The sequence below is a fragment of the Vulpes vulpes genome, chromosome 13, assembly GCF_048418805.1.
Source record: "Vulpes vulpes isolate BD-2025 chromosome 13, VulVul3, whole genome shotgun sequence".
Taxonomy (NCBI): Eukaryota; Metazoa; Chordata; class Mammalia; order Carnivora; family Canidae; genus Vulpes; species Vulpes vulpes.
The window spans coordinates 148,004,187-148,019,522 of record NC_132792.1 but is presented as its reverse complement, the minus strand read 5'-3'; the positions used below and the strand labels follow the sequence as shown (position 1 = coordinate 148,019,522).

General features: G+C 49.2%; 1 protein-coding gene across 1 annotated transcript in view; it reads left to right on the top strand.

Annotated features, from left to right (window-relative positions):
• Positions 1 to 11,779, top strand: part of SMYD2 (SET and MYND domain containing 2) — a 49,042-nt gene extending 37,263 nt beyond the window's left edge. The window contains exons 7-12 of the mRNA XM_026001113.2: positions 2,549 to 2,651; positions 5,224 to 5,334; positions 5,993 to 6,113; positions 7,111 to 7,285; positions 9,240 to 9,348; positions 11,360 to 11,779. Of these exons, the coding sequence (XP_025856898.1) occupies positions 2,549 to 2,651; positions 5,224 to 5,334; positions 5,993 to 6,113; positions 7,111 to 7,285; positions 9,240 to 9,348; positions 11,360 to 11,440 (700 nt within the window). The 3' untranslated portion in view covers positions 11,441 to 11,779. The remainder of the gene's footprint in view (positions 1 to 2,548; positions 2,652 to 5,223; positions 5,335 to 5,992; positions 6,114 to 7,110; positions 7,286 to 9,239; positions 9,349 to 11,359) is intronic.
• The last annotated feature ends 3,557 nt before the right edge of the window (positions 11,780 to 15,336 follow it).

Sequence of the window (15,336 nt, the reverse complement as noted above, 5' to 3'; positions counted from 1 at the left end):
GCTTCTTTTCTTTTCTACTTACTTAACACTAATTAGATTTTTTTTTTTTTTAAATAACCTACCTAACTGCATGTGGCAGACGTGAAACTCCAAGTGAATTAAGACACCTTTTTAATACCGCCAGATCTCAAAATATTTCCCATACGTTTAAGGATCCAAAGGTAGTAGTTAAGAGAACAGTTGCTTGTTAGGTCCTGCTAGGTATGGAGCTCTTATTAAAGAATATTTTAGAACAGCCCATGCCCTGCTGGGAAATTTGCTTTTCGCCTGTCTTTGGTTCTGGAAATCTTTGGGTTTCTTACATTCAAAGTGAGACACTGATTGTCAACCAAGAGTTGGCTGTAGGTTAATGCAGAGACTGTATGAGCTGCTTCTGCGGCTGTTTGTTTTCCTCGAAAAATACTAGTGTAGGAACAGCACAGTTTGGGAGGGAGACTCTGCTAAAGTAGGGAACCAGGAAAATTTCAAAGAACGACACAGGATTTTTCTTGACTTCAGGAGCACTTAAGTAATTCAAGAAAGGCTGGCCAGTTGACAAACAGAGATCTTTATAGCTCTGTCATGAGTTTGCCAAAAAACGGCTCTGCCGTGGTGTCTGATGGAATGGGTATTCTCAGAATGCTTCAGTTCCCTGAAATCCAGTCCTCACTTCGCAGATGGAGGGAAGGAGGCCTCCCTGCATCCTCTGTGCGAGTGAATCCACATTGTAGACTGATGATGTTGCTTAATATATACCACGGGGAGCTCTAGCTTTGTTTTGAAGCAATTAAAGGGAACACCCACGCGCTGGCCGTGGATGATGCGTGAGCCCCCAGTGTGTGTGTCTGTAGCCGCCAGGGTCTGCATGTCACACGGGTCTGAAAGATAGAGAAGCATCCGTACAGGCCCATGTCTCCTGAGCAATCATAGGCTTTCCGGGCCAGCGAAACAAAAAGTTTTTTCACGTGGTAATGTCCCCGTGGCCAAAAATAGTGTCATCTCTAGTTTGAATTCTGATAGCGAGGAAAGAAGAGTCTTGGGGAGGAGCTCTATTAGGCTTTTGCCCTTGGGGAAAGGAAGGAGAAACAGGGAAAGACCATCAGACCCTCTTTTAGAAGGCTCTTACCGACAGCTTCAGGCCTGAAAGACTGTCTGCTCTTAGTATTATTTTCGAGACTTAAGGGCAGGGTTCAGAGTGGTCTTGTTTGAGGTTTTACCCTGCCCGGTGATTGCAGGAGAATGCTGATACCAAGAGCCTGAACTGTTTCAGGTTCTTCGCCTTGGTGAACTCCTTCCACCTTCATTAAAAAGATGTCCAGGAGTCTGTCTTGAAATGAATGAATAGTTCCTCTACAAAACATTCTAGAAAGCTGCTTTTCCTTTAATAACCACTTCTGTGTATTTGTTTGTGAGATCCCTAGGACCTGATTGCCTGTCAGTAAGCCAATGGCCTGTGATGCATGGGAGAGGTGACCTTTCCTAAGGATAAGACAGGGAAGTCGCCACACGTCCTCCCAGGCTCGAGGCCAGCCACATGCCTCACTCACGCAGGCCTGTAGCAACTAGGAGGTGGAAGGGGACCACTCCCTCTTGTGCATGGCAAACCCGGGGCAGCGCGTCCTTACCGGCCTCCACAGCTCTCTGCTCTTTCGCACTGGGGCAAACACGAGAGGGCTTTTGGTTGCTGACGGTTCAGGCAAGTGACTCTGGCCACCAGAGCCACGATGCATATGGATGTGAGTGTCCATCTGAGCCCCAGTTTCCAGACAGTTTTAATTGGGGGGAAAAATCCCTTTGGGCAGAAATCATATCGGCATTGTGATTTCAAAGGCAGCATTTTCAGAGATCAAGCACTTTTTCCCTGTAGTTTAGAAATTTCTGTTCTCAGAACTTTGACCTTGATATAATCAGAAAGCTCAAAGCCCCTCGCATAGGCGAATCTCTCTGTCCTCTCCATCCCTGAAAAGCAGACAGTGAGCAGCAGGAGCAGTAATGTCCCAATTTTCCAGATGAGGAAATCAAGGTGCAGAGAGAGGCAGATGGGCTCCTCGGGGCCTCTCGGGGCACCCCAAGCCCTGCCCAAGGAAGCTGGCCTCTCCCACCGTGGCGGTTTCTCGACCGCTGAAGAAAACACGTTAGAAAGAATCCACAAATAGAAAAAGCTGCCTGGAAATGGCACCTGTTTGTCCTGTGCAACGTCCAGTGGAGGAGCGGTTTGTTGCAGCCGCTGCTGGGCTTTGAGTCCTTCATCTCACAGGAAGGAATATTCGTGGCTTCATCATCGCTGCTATTTTTATTGTTGTGTGTGTGTGTTTTTTTTTATTTTTGGCCTAGATGTCACCATTTTGAATTGTGAATTTCGCTTTTCAGTATTGTTAGAGATGTTAGAAACGCTCATAAATACAGGCAGGACAACCTCTGAGGCTGTGATGGCCAACTAGTAGATTTTTTCTTTTTAAACGCCCTACTAAGATCCTGCTCCTGCAACTTCAGAAGTGAACGGCCAAGGAGGGCCTGAACAGTCTGTCTACCTTCTTAAGAAAACTGGGTTTTCTCTTCTGATTGACAGTGTCGCCTTGATGAACCATAGTTGCTGCCCCAATGTCATCGTCACCTACAAGGGGACCCTGGCCGAAGTACGCGCCGTACAGGAGATCAGCCCAGGAGAGGAGGTGAGTGTGTGGCCACTGGGCCGTGGCCCTGCGCTTCCGACCGCTGCTCCAAAGGGCGGCGTGGGAGCGTCAGCACAGCATCGCTGGGTAGGACGGGCTGCGAGTGATGCCAGCAGCTACTCCGTTTCCATCGTCAGGCCCGGCAGGTCAGTCAGCAGAGTCCTGACTCGTGGCTTCGAATCCCGCTTTTGCCTTCCGTTCGATGCTCCCTGTTTCTGTCTGTGGCCAAGGAAAAGAGCAGGAAAGAATAAATTCGAGCTCAATTCCTTACAAAGACCGGTAGAGATTTCCAGAGAAAGGGCACTGCCAAAATGAGCAAAATGAAATTTTGGAACCTCTTGAGAGTCCCCGTATTTCTACCACCAAACAATTGAGTTTGAGCTTTTCTTACTTAGGGGATTTCGGCCTCTTTTTCTCCCCTCTCCCCCAGAAGGTTAATGCCATTGTCATCTAAAAGAGAGAAAAGCAACCCAGCAGTAGCTAACGAGTAAAAGTTGCACATGGACACATCAGCATCGCACATCCCGTCAGTTCCACATCTGAACTCCAGAGAGATCATATTTTTAGGAATGCGGTGCGGGTGGTGGGCTGTACACACGGACACTGGGCAGGGCCAGTAGAGGCAGTCGTGGCCAAGACATAGCCTCCTCAACTTAGGGACGCCGAGAAAGCCAGGTGTTCGGTCCCCTGCGCCGTGATTCCCCCTCCTTTCCCACGCGCTGCCTCTGTGACCACCGTAGGAGGCTCCTCACCTCCAGAAGGCTCAGAAAGGCTGCTTGGCAAATTGCTAGAGGATTGCTCTGTGTTCTTAGGTAGATAATAAAATCCCTTTCAAGGACACATGAATTTATAGGGAACTTAATCACACACTTTAGAGCCCATTTCAGTTTAATGGTCTTCAGTGCTATTTTAAGGAACATGTCTAGATATTTTAAGCCTTAAATACAAGGATCAGTGTGCCGAGTAGGCAAGACCTTGGCTTCTCCAGAAGCCGTGGACCGAGCCGCAGCTGAACAGGGACCAGAAGTCCAGGGCACAGATGAGACTTTGTGGCCTTTGCTTCATTCATCATGACGAGGGTGTCCTGTTTTCGGTTGGGGCCTCTTGGTTTTCATGTGTCATGCGACTGCACTGAGGCCTCTGTCGTGCACCCACCCCAGTGGGTCCCAGTGTAAGTCAGCAGGCTCCGGGCTCCGGGTGGAGGCTCAGCGGCTGGTCACCCACCCGGGCTCTGGCTGGGCTGGAGTAGCGACACTGAGCGGCCTTTGTCGCCATCTTCTGGGCCCTTGTGTTTGTTGCGCTGCGTGTCCCATCAGTCACGTCAAAGGAAGGAGGCAGCTCTCCTGCGTGCAGGCCTGGCTCCTGCTGGTTTGGCCCACGCTCAGCAGTACCCCGCGGTAACCCCGCGCTGGGGAAGCCACTGCTTGGGGGACACTTGCCCTTCAAAGAGGGTGTCGATGAGCCGCGAGGCCTCCATTGCTGCCCTTTGGGTCGGGGAGAGCTTGGCCTGGCAGCGCCTGCAAGCACCCAGCCCTGTGCAAGTGCCCCCTGCCTGCCTGCCAGGGCCCGGGGTTACTGGCACGCTGACGGCTTTGTGACATCCATCTGTTCAGTCAGACATGTGCCTGATGGTGTGGGATGAGCAGCAAGTGCCGTCCCAGTGAGTAGATAATGGGCAGTTAAATGCCGGTCTCCTCCATATGCTCCAAGTCCCAGCTACAGACCCCGTTAGGAAAAAGCAAGGACGGGAGAACCCGATGAGCCCAAAGGCAAGACTTTTCCAAGTTCTCTGGCCCAGCTGGGTAAGGCAGCAGCATGCTGGTGTCCTAGAAGCTGTGTCCTCCCTCTGCCCACTTGTCCCAGCCTGCCGGGCCAAGCTGCTTGCTCCCTTGCCAGCTGATGGAAGGAGAAAGGGAAGCCAATCCGGAGGGCTGTGTGCACGCTTCCCGTCCCCAGCAACGTGTCTGAGCCGGCCCAAGCCGGGACAGCAAAGGGGCTGACTGAAGGCCAGGCGGACAGAGCAGGGCCCGGCTCAAGGAGGGGTAGGGTCTCTGGTCTACACCTGGGACAAGGCCGTGTCCCTGGGACAGATCCACAGCTGGCCCTCTCTGGGGAGGAAGGGAATGGGGATGCTGTCAACCCTCCCAGTTTACTGCTTGGGGGACTCCTTGATTCTCTAGAAGGTGAGAGGAGAGGTCCTTTCTCTCCATCACAAGGAGGTGGACAAAACTAGGTAACTGCTGACTAAAGAACTTAGCGTCTCCATGGTTGGGCATCTGCCTTTGGCTCAGGGCGTGATCCTGGAGTCCCAGGATTGAGTCCCACATGGGGCTCCCTGCATGGAGCCTGCTTCTGCCTAGGTCTGTGCCTCTCTCTTTCTGTCTCCCATGAATAAATAAATTAAATCTTTTAAAAAAAAATATGAAGAACTCGGTGTTTTAAGGGAAAGAGCATATCACATGCTGTGGTCCTTCTCAGGGCCTATCCCCGGAGTACTTGCAGAGCCACAGGAAGGATAAAGAACACGTGTGCCTGTAGCAGACTGCATTGTCCACTCTTTGGGCCCCCTTAGGTTTTTACCAGCTACATTGACCTCCTATACCCAACAGAAGATAGGAACGACCGGTTGAGAGATTCGTACTTCTTCACCTGCCAGTGCCAGGAATGCACCACCAAAGACAAGGTAGGTTCCCGAGAGGACCATACCCGGTGCCTCAGGACCTCTGGGCCAGTACTCCTCCACGGTATTTTTGACCCTTTAAACCCATCTTACTAAGACAGCTAGAGGGAATCTGGTTACACCAGGTCCCTGTTCAAACCTGACCCTCACAGCTGATGAACCACATGTCCATTATACCGTGCAAATGAGAGAAGGATTTGCCGCACTGCTGTATCGCAAAAAGAAATGGAAGCTTAGAAGGGGAGGGAAGGGGAAAAGCACATGAGACCAATTTTCAGGCTTTTCCCAGCTTTTGTTCGCCAGAATATGGAAAATTTTCTCTGGCATTGCCTGTGTTATTTTGTCCATGCCACCCCTCCTCATTCTATCCTCTTGATTCATAGATGTGTGAACACACAGATCTGCGCACAGCAAACATAACCTAAGTGTCCCGCTTATAAGGATTGTCTAGAAAATTAGTCTTTTTGTTTGTTTGTTGTAAAAAGGTAGCGAGGTACTGGGTTTCCCTTAGATCCATTGCCTAATTTCTGTGCGTTATTTTGTGACTTTGCAATGGGCAAGCCCCCACCTCTGCGTGGAAAAAGATACTATCTGAGAGGTTTCCCGCTGGGTGTAGTTTCTTTGGGAGCTGATGCCTTGCACTTTTGGACATTTCCCTCAGGATAAGGCCAAGGTGGAAATCCGGAAGCTCAGCGATCCCCCAAAGGCAGAAACCATTCGTGACATGGTCAGATATGCACGCAATGTCATCGAGGAGTTCCGGAGGGCCAAGCACTACAAATATATCCTTTACAGCTGTCTAGAAGTTTACTGTCCCTCACCTGCAAGAGCTGCTGGAGAGCTGGGAGGAGGGAGTGAGAGGGTGGGGGTAAGATTCTGAACTCGGAAGGAAGAATGTCTCCTGGCAGATGGTGGGAAGAATGACCGCCCATGACCTGGCGTCAGCCGCATCAAAGTTGTGTAGTATTGATTTCATCTTCTTGTTTCACTAGTGTGGTCAGGAGCTGGATGTGGTGGTGGAAGAGTTTTATGGTCTAAAGCTAGGAAGAAGAGTTCCTTGAAGGCCCTCAGTTGGGTGTCGTCCTCCAGGCAAACACGATGCCAAGGGCTTGCTTACGTTATGGTACCTAATCCTCCCGGGGACACCCAAGGACGCAGATGGGAACAGACTCTTAGGTAGCAAGCAATTTACCCGAGGGACAGAGCTCACTAGGATTTGACTACCGTGATCCATATTCTTAACCACTACCTGATAGCGCTTTCTTAGCTTGAAAACACATCACATTCACATTAGGGGAAGAACTAAAAGCGGTGGAGGAAATTGTACAAAGGCACATATTTTTTTCGCAGCCATAAAAAAAAAAAAAAAAGAAAAAGAAAAAGAACTGTCCCCTCGTGGGGACTCCTTCCTTAGAAATGCTTCAACTAAAGTGCTGAGCTTGGGTGAAAGTTTAAATTTAACCAGGAGGTTGAATTTGTAATCCTAAACATTGTTTACAGCCTAATCAAGGGGTCTGTTCCCCGTGGCTAGAATTTTTCAATTGTGTTTAAGATAGTTGAGGTCTTCAGTTTTTCCTGAAGTTTAAGAAAAATATGCTTCTTGAAGAAAAAAAAAATTTCCCTTTCACTTTTGCTTAGCTTTCTGTAATGTACTTTTTCAGAGGGTGTGAGGGTAGGGGAGGGGAGGGGCAGAGTGGATGAAATAGCTCCTTGAACCCAGCCTTGGGACGTGTCCAAGTCCGGAGGCCTGAGCCTGTCCTTTCCTTGACACCAGAGCACCCCCTAGTGAGCTGCTGGAGATCTGTGAGCTCAGCCAGGAGAAGATGGGCTCCGTGTTTGAGGACAGCAACGTGTACATGTTGCACATGATGTACCAGGCCATGGGTGTCTGCTTGTACATGCAGGACTGGGAAGGAGCCCTGCGATATGGACAGAAAATCATTAAGCCCTACAGGTGATTGCCATGGCTGTTCTCGTCCTCTTGGCAGGGGATGGCATTTGGTGATCTGGAATGCTGTTTTTTGTTTTCTGGGCGTCCTGTGTCGGAACATGCCTAGAACAGCTTTCTCTTCCTGCACCCACACCTGGAGGTACAGGTGCAGGGTGCTGCTCCATTGGGCCCGGCCTGTGCCAAGACACACACCTGTGGAGGCTTGTTGAGGTTAGGAAGGGGGTGCTGGGGCAAGAGCCCTGCCAGGACCTGTCCAGGGTGCTGTATCCAAAGTAGTTAATTCAGATCAGTCTTAAAAGGCCACCAGCTTGTGACTCCCCCCCCCCCACCGCCCACCTTCCCAGTTACACACTGATTAATTGCTGAGTGGTGGTCTCCCATCCCTGCTCTTCCATCGTTACTCCGGCCATCCTCTCGTTGTGCTTTTTGAAAATTGCAGCCCAGTTTGCAAACGGGGACAGGCTAGGACCATTGAGCTGGCTCTGGTTATCCATTAACAGCCCCCCTCCCCCGCTTGCTTCTGAATAAAGCAAGTTGGATTTTAACTTAACAGTAATAATGAATACCAGCCCCGGGGAAGTTTCCTGTCGAGAGGGTTTTTAAACCTTAAAGTGTGACAGATGGAGGTTGTGGCAGTGTCCTCTGGCTCTGATTAGCCATTTCAGGGCTGGGATGGCCTAGATCTTATCAGTGGGGCGCCTGTTAAACACATTCACATTGTGTATTTGCAGGATCTCCCCAAGACCAAGTGGCTCAGAATCTCTGGGCACTAGAGCTGAGAGCCCTGTGCCCCAGAAGCACCCCAGTGTCTCTCATGGATTTGAGAAGCCCTAAGTACTCCCTCACTGTCTAAGGTTGGGGACTGTAAAGTCTGTGTCCAGTCAGGATTTCCAGAGCCTTCCACTTACCCTGCGCTGCCTGGATTAGCCATCAGGGGGAGTTCGAGGGAAGACAGCTCCTAAAATCTGCTCTTGGAAAAAATTTGCTGCATCATTGAGGATCTCAAGGCCTATCTTCTTCCTGGGGTGGGTGAGAAAGTCCTCTGGCCTTAGGCACACTGCCCTCTGTGAGATCTGGAGGGAGGGGATGGGAGAGAGAGAAAGAATGGGAAAGAATGAGATCATCTTAGCTTTGTGGTCGCTCTCCAGGCAGCAGGGCCTTGCCTTACTGGTCCCTTCCTTAGCTTGAGCCCCTCCTGGAGGCCAGCGCTGGCCCTCTGTGGGGCCACTGGCGCCAGGGCTTCCTCCAAGCAGCATGATGCCGTCTGCCCAGGAAGACAGCCAGGATGTGTCTCTCTTGGATGGATTTTGAGGGTAGAGAGGTACAGACCCGTCTGTGAATCAACACCTACACATGCATTTCTCTCCCGCCATCCCCTCTTACCCATAAGCTGCCTCCTGCTCTCTTTCCCTGGCAGGCTGTTAGCCTTCAATGGAAACCAGAGAGAACACCTACTGTATAGAAAGCCCTCTACTGGACACCAGAGAAAGCTTATCTAGAAGTAAAGTAGGTGTTCTCCTGACTTCAGAGACCTGATAGCTTTGCTAAACCAGCTGGTACCATAGACTGTGACAGAGAGCAGGGGTCCGAAGACACAAGGGGGTGTGTGTATTTTTAGGGGTAATGCCTTTTTAACATGAAGGGATAGGCCTAGTGTGTTCATAGATAGGGGAGTCATTTTTAAAGGTGTTTTCTCAGAGCCCTGCGTTGGGTGCACCTAAAACAACAATCTGGGACTGGGATCGAATGTTGTGTTTATACATGTTTTTCTGTGGGATTTCTCCTGCAGTTTTTCTGTAGCTTTTCAGAAACACACCAACTGTGTGAAAGGAAGTGCCTCTGTGGTGCTTAGACAGGGGCAGACCATCCATGCTGTCCATCCAGCACCTGCCGGGGCTTGGAGCAGGCTGCTCGGGAGCCTTTGACACGTGGCCTGTTATGTTCTCTCTTCTTCCAGCAAGCACTACCCTCTGTACTCCCTCAACGTGGCCTCCATGTGGCTGAAGCTGGGGAGGCTGTACATGGGCCTGGAAGACAAAGCTGCTGGAGAGAGAGCCCTGAAGAAGGTGCGTCTGCAGCGTGGGGCTGGGGGTCCTGGTGCTCCACGGCCCCTTCGTCCCCTGCCCTCCCGCCTGAAAGGGCCGAGTGACTCCAGTCACTCCTAGATGACACCCTGTACTTGACCCACCTGTGGTCAGAGGAGTGGGAGGGGCGGGTTGGGCAGGTCAGGGTGGGGTAAGCGATGGAGTCTTTGCCTTATCTGCATCCGGGCCCTCCCATACGGAAGGGGTGCACACATCAAGAGGGGCTGGCCTCGATGCCATGCACAGCCTGTGACTGGGGAGACGGGGGCACTGCCCTTACCCGCGTGAGGCCCTGGAAGTGGACCAGAGGCCACGGGGTGGCTCCGGAGACTGTGGTGAGGGAATCTTCCATTTGGTTCTCCTTAGTATTATAACTATGCATTTGCAGTTTCTAGAATGTACTTAGGAATCCTCATCACTGCATCAAGTACCAGTTACATGCCAGGACCCTCATGTGTGGTTTTTCTTTTAATTCTCACGAAAATGAGGTAGATTTTCCTGATGGAAAAATTGAGATTCAGGCAGGCTGAGGCCTCCCTTCAGACTGGAGCCTTTCTGAGTTGAAAGCATCCGCTCCACTCACCCAGGTGGTGACCCACACTGGGGCATCCTGGGCCCTGGGCAGCCCTGGGCTCTCCCCGTGTTTCACAGCCACCCTGTGCCCGGCACCTGACAGGAGCTCAGAATCACCGTCCTGAAAATTAATTCTCGTTGTTCTTTATGTGGCAGTTAACAGTTGATGAAGTGTATCATCTTTGAGACAGTCTGCTAAGTCCTGTAAGAGAACGTCTGTCAAAGTTGGGGCCAGATTCCCTGTATCTTCCCAGTAGCCTGCTTGAGACGATGGTATAAGGTCCCACCTCCCAAATGGGAGGGTCCGGGCCCAACCAGGCTAGAAGTGTGAGCTAAGCGTACAAACTTTTCTGTTTTTCAACCATAGACTTTGTGTCCTAAGACAGCAGATTTATTTCCTTGGCGAGTTGAGGGAAAATCGACCGAGTCGGGTCCCAGTTGCGGGGGGTGCTGGTAGGCAGTGAGCTACAAGATCAGCGAAGGACACAGTAGATGTGAGCAGGGAGCGTGAGTCGTGGGTTGAGCACAGAGGGCCGGAGCAGGGGAGGCATTGAAAACCGGACATTTCTGAAGCCTCCTCCTGCTGGTTTGAGATCTCTGAGGAAAATGGTAGCCGTGAAAGGATTGTCCATCAGGCACAGGCCATCAGACATTCCCCGTTTGGAGAGTGGAGAATAATCTAAGTTTTTCTATCTGTGCGTACTATAGTCGAATACAAAAAAAAGCAAGATGCATCCTTACAGATAACATTTGGGATCCGCCTCCTATGTGCTGGATGCTCTTCTAGAGACTTTCATGTGTGCGGAGAGCCCTGGGAGGTAGGCATCAGTCCTGTTTTGCAGATGAGGAGAATGAGGCACAGAGTAGTTAAGTAAGTTGCCCAAGGTCACACAGCTAGGGAATGCTGGGCCACCGGTGACTCTCCCGCTTCCTACTGCCGCCCTATAAGAAGCCTTATGAAATACGTTCTCTCCAGCTTCCTCAACTACTTTTCAGTTTGTTTTTTTTTTAAAGAGTGTGCGTTACAAGGAAAGCATGTGCTTTTTCAAAGGGAAGAACGGTTCAGTCGTGTCTTATGGATGAGCAGTGGTAACCAAAATCAAAGTAGGTTTGATGCGAAGTTCACGGGGGAGCCCACAGCCAGGGCTTTCTGTCCCTCGAGCCTGCCTTCCTGCGGTTTCTAGGACGTCAGGAAGCCCATCTCTCCTGTATCCGATCTTCAGCTGCTTCACTCAGTGGTACCGACTGGGCAACCAGTTATCAGATAATCTTCGCAATTTAAAAGATAACAAGAGATCGAGACCCTGGAGGACAATCAGGCTCCAAGAGCCAGTGCGCCTCCTGGGCCCGGGTGCAGGGTGCTGGGTGCTGGGTGCTGCCTCCAGGCTCTCAAGCCTTCACTTGTCTCTGTCTCTCCTAGGCCATCGCCATAATGGAAGTGGCTCACGGCAAAGATCATCCGTACATTTCTGAGATCAAACAGGAAATTGAAAGCCACTGAAACTCCGCCAACACGCTAATTTTTATTTAAATGCTAGCGCAGAAGCCTGCAAGGATTTGAATATATCCGGGCGTACACATGACTCCTGCATTTCTGTAAAATCACTGGAATGAAAACCCTGCTTGCCCCTAAACCTTACCCATGGCTTACCTGAAGGTTGGCCTTCACCTGTACTTAGTACCAAAATAATTTTTGAATGCTTGTATTTCCCTAAATACTACCACGTGCTTTGGACCGACTGAATTGAAGAAACACGGCGACTTTTCCCTTCATGCCTCTTACAATGTTGTGAGCAAACCTGGATGATGAAAGAGAATAAAAAGGGTAATGGTGTTTGAAGTTCGTCTTATGTCTGGGGAGGATCTCACAGGGGCGGCGGGAGCCGCAGTCACACCTGTTCAGCGGGGTGGGGGGGTGGGGGTGCAGGTGGGGGCGTGTGGGCTGCGCTGGCTTTCAGGGTTCAGTGCCCGTGGAGGGGGAGAGAAGGTGCAGCGGAGTGACCTGAGGCCCCCCCCCCCCCCCCCCCCCCAGCAGGGGAGTGTGTCTGGAGTCTTCGGTCTGGTAGCTGGAATCCCTGTAATGCACTGAAGGGGCCTCACGCATGCTTCGCTTTCTTGACTTTTCTTTTTCCCCTCCTCCGCCTGCAAGCCGACTTTCCATTTCTCACTCTGTTGATTGCTGTAATGCAGTACCCTCCTGCCTTGGAAACACTCCAGGGTAAGCTTGAGAAGGGGAAAAAAATTTTTTTTTCCTTACCGACCCTGTGTTACTGAGCAAACCGTGATCTCCCGCAGCCGGATGGCAGCCCCGGGGCCTGTTTGCGAGCAGGCGCTGCCCGTGGGCGCCGCTTCCCCGCGGGGCTCCTGCCGTCCAAACACGGCCGCTTCCCCACCTGCAATAATGAAAGCCCCGTGGCGTGGACGCCTCAGCTTCCCTTCACAGTCAGGAGCTGCAAGCAGCTTGACTTCATCCTTCCTGCCTCGTGGACACCCGTCCGCGTGCGCGTCCCCCACGGACACGTGTGTCCCGCACACACAGCTGCACACAGTGGGCTGCAGGGGACACAATGCATTCTGTTGTTCAGCGAAGTGCAAGAAGTTTATTGAACACCTCCTGTATGCAAAGCACCCTGTATCTCTCTCCAAGTGCAGAGGGCTGGGTGAGGCCCGGGTCCTGGCTGCAGGGAGTTTAGGGTGCTAATTTACTCTAGCCAAGCCGAAAATAAGCATAGGACCCCTCTCCCCATTTCCGTAGGTTTTATAAACGTTATGGAAGTAATACTTTCTCAATAAATGTAAATAATACTGGAAGAAAGCGAGCCGTTCTTTCTTTTTGTCCAGCCCCATTCCCCAGAGGTGACCCCTGGAAGCCCTGCGCTTCGGTGGTCCCGATTCTCCCCATCTGCCCATGTAAGGGGTGTAGGTAAATAGACGAGCAAAACAAAGGCAGGATGGTACTGACATAGGATTTCGCATCTCCGTCTCGGACTTCACAGTATGGACCCCTTTTCGTTCCAGCATTTGCAGATTTGCTTCATACTTTGCAGAGAACATTGCACTGAATGTCTCATAATTTACTCATTCTACTGATGGACGTGTGGCTTTTCCAGGTTGCTGGTATTATGGACAGTGCCAGAGGCGCGGTCCTCCACATAGACCGTAGCGGCCAGGTGGTAGCATCTTGGGGCCTAGAGTCCTAGAAAGTTCAATTTCAGGACCCAGTAGTGAAAACTTTTGGAATTGGAATAAGTATGGCCACGGTTCCTTTTTAAAACACTGCATCGGGTACCAAGAAGATAGGATATTTGTAGTATTTGTTTTCCTCTACCACCGTAACAAGGTACTGTTTGAATTCTTTTTGCTGGTCTACTGTGTGAAGTATTTTGTTTGCTGTGCATTGATGAGATTATTAATTGTTAATGAGATTGGGCACTTTCTGCTGTAATTTGGAATGCCTGCATTCCTGCTGTGAGTCGATATTCACGGCTATTGCCTATCTTGCTAATCAGGTCTCTCATAATAATTTTTTATTTTTATTTTTTAAAGATTTCATTGATTGGAGAGAGTAAGTGGGTGGAGGCAGAGGGAGAGAGAGAGAGAATCTCAAGCTGACTCCCCACTGAGCGAGGAGCTCATTGCGGGGCTTGATCTCACAACCCTGAGATCATGACCTGAGCTGATACCAAGAGCCAGATTCTTAATGCATTTTGGGCTGTTAACTCCTTGCCATGTCCTGAAAATATTTTTTTCCCTGCTTGTCCATTCACTTTTTTTCTCATGACGCTTGCTTTAAAAAGGCAGATCATTTTCATCTTTTTTTTTTTAAAGATTTTATTTATTTATTCATGAGAAACACAGAGGGAGAGAGAGAGAGAGATGCAGAGACACAGGCAGAGGGAGAAGCAGGCTCCACGCAGGGAGCCCGATGTGGGACTCGATCCCGGGTCTCCAGGATCAGGCCCTGGGCTGAAGGCGGCGCTAAACCACTGAGACACTGGGGCCATTTTCATCTTTAAATGAAGAAATAAATCAAATTTTTAAGTCTTTGCTCTACCTGCAATTATAGTCTAGAAAGAGATCCAACTGTACTCTTTGAATCTGTGATTTTCAAAATTGCTAGCCCTTTATGGAAGCATCATTTATTGATTTATTTTCCTCTGCTGGTCTGAAATGGTCACATTATCATTCCTTTAAGATTTAGGTTTATTTCTGTTTTCTTCATTATTGTGGCACCAGAAAATGTTTTGTATCTAGTAGGGCTAGTGGTTTGTGTTCCCTTGAATTGTTCTGACCATTCTCTCACCTTTAACCCTCCAAAGTACTTGAGCATCATTTGGCCAAGCCCGCTCTTGGTCTTTCCCTCTTCCCCCACAAACGTGCTATTTGGGATTTATTAGAATTGCATTAGAGTGAGTGATAAAGGGCTGACTTCACCATAATGTGAGTCTTTCTATCCAAGAATGTGGTGAGTTATATAGGTTATGTGGTTGTTTATATAGGTCCTACGCACTGATCTTCGTTTCTAGATTTTCTGTTTTCCTTAGCTATTATGAATGAGCTCTTTTCTTCCATTATGCTTCTTAACTGGTATGTCAGATAACTTTTCCCCATTTATTTTTATTAAGATGGAAAAATCACAAAATAGGTGTATTTGATTCATTGTGTGTTTGTGTATGTTTTCCTTATATTTATCTTTTGCTCTCCGGGTTTTCTTAAATTTCCTTCCTCAGCTCTGCTAACAGTCTGGAGATAAACAGGTCTACTGGTGATTACTGTTTTATCTCAAAATTATACGATAAGACTACTTTTTTCCTGTTTGTTATCCAAAGAAAATAAATGTCTGTTTACTCAGTCCATGGAGGAGAAAACAAATTAGCGTATGTACCTCTTTTCTTTCCATTCCGCTTCTCTCCACTTCCACTGGCACTTTTTTTTTTAACATCAGTTTTTTCTTTCAAGAACTATAATTGTTTTGTTGCCCCATTGAACATACACCCAGACTTATTTGTATAATTATTTCTATATTTAATAATTCCTATATTTAATTCCTATTTAATAATTATATTTATATAATTATTTCTATAGAACTATTTCTATATTTAATAATTTCTATATTTAATAATATATTAAATTATTTCAATGTAATGCTTGCCATCCCCTTTCCGCCCACAGTGGCTCACGGTATTCTCATTTACATGGTGTGAAATAAGCTGGGACCTCAGTGGGTGAACTCCTTGTAGTGTGACCAGGCATAAATGGGTTAACACAGAAGTGAATGTGTTGCCCTGTTACTCATCAAAGATACATGAAGAAAGTGTCCACCCTCATCACCAGGGGTTCACTGTGTGTCTATGGCAGTTGATGGGCTGGAAGTATGGGCAGGGCAGCTTTCTTAAG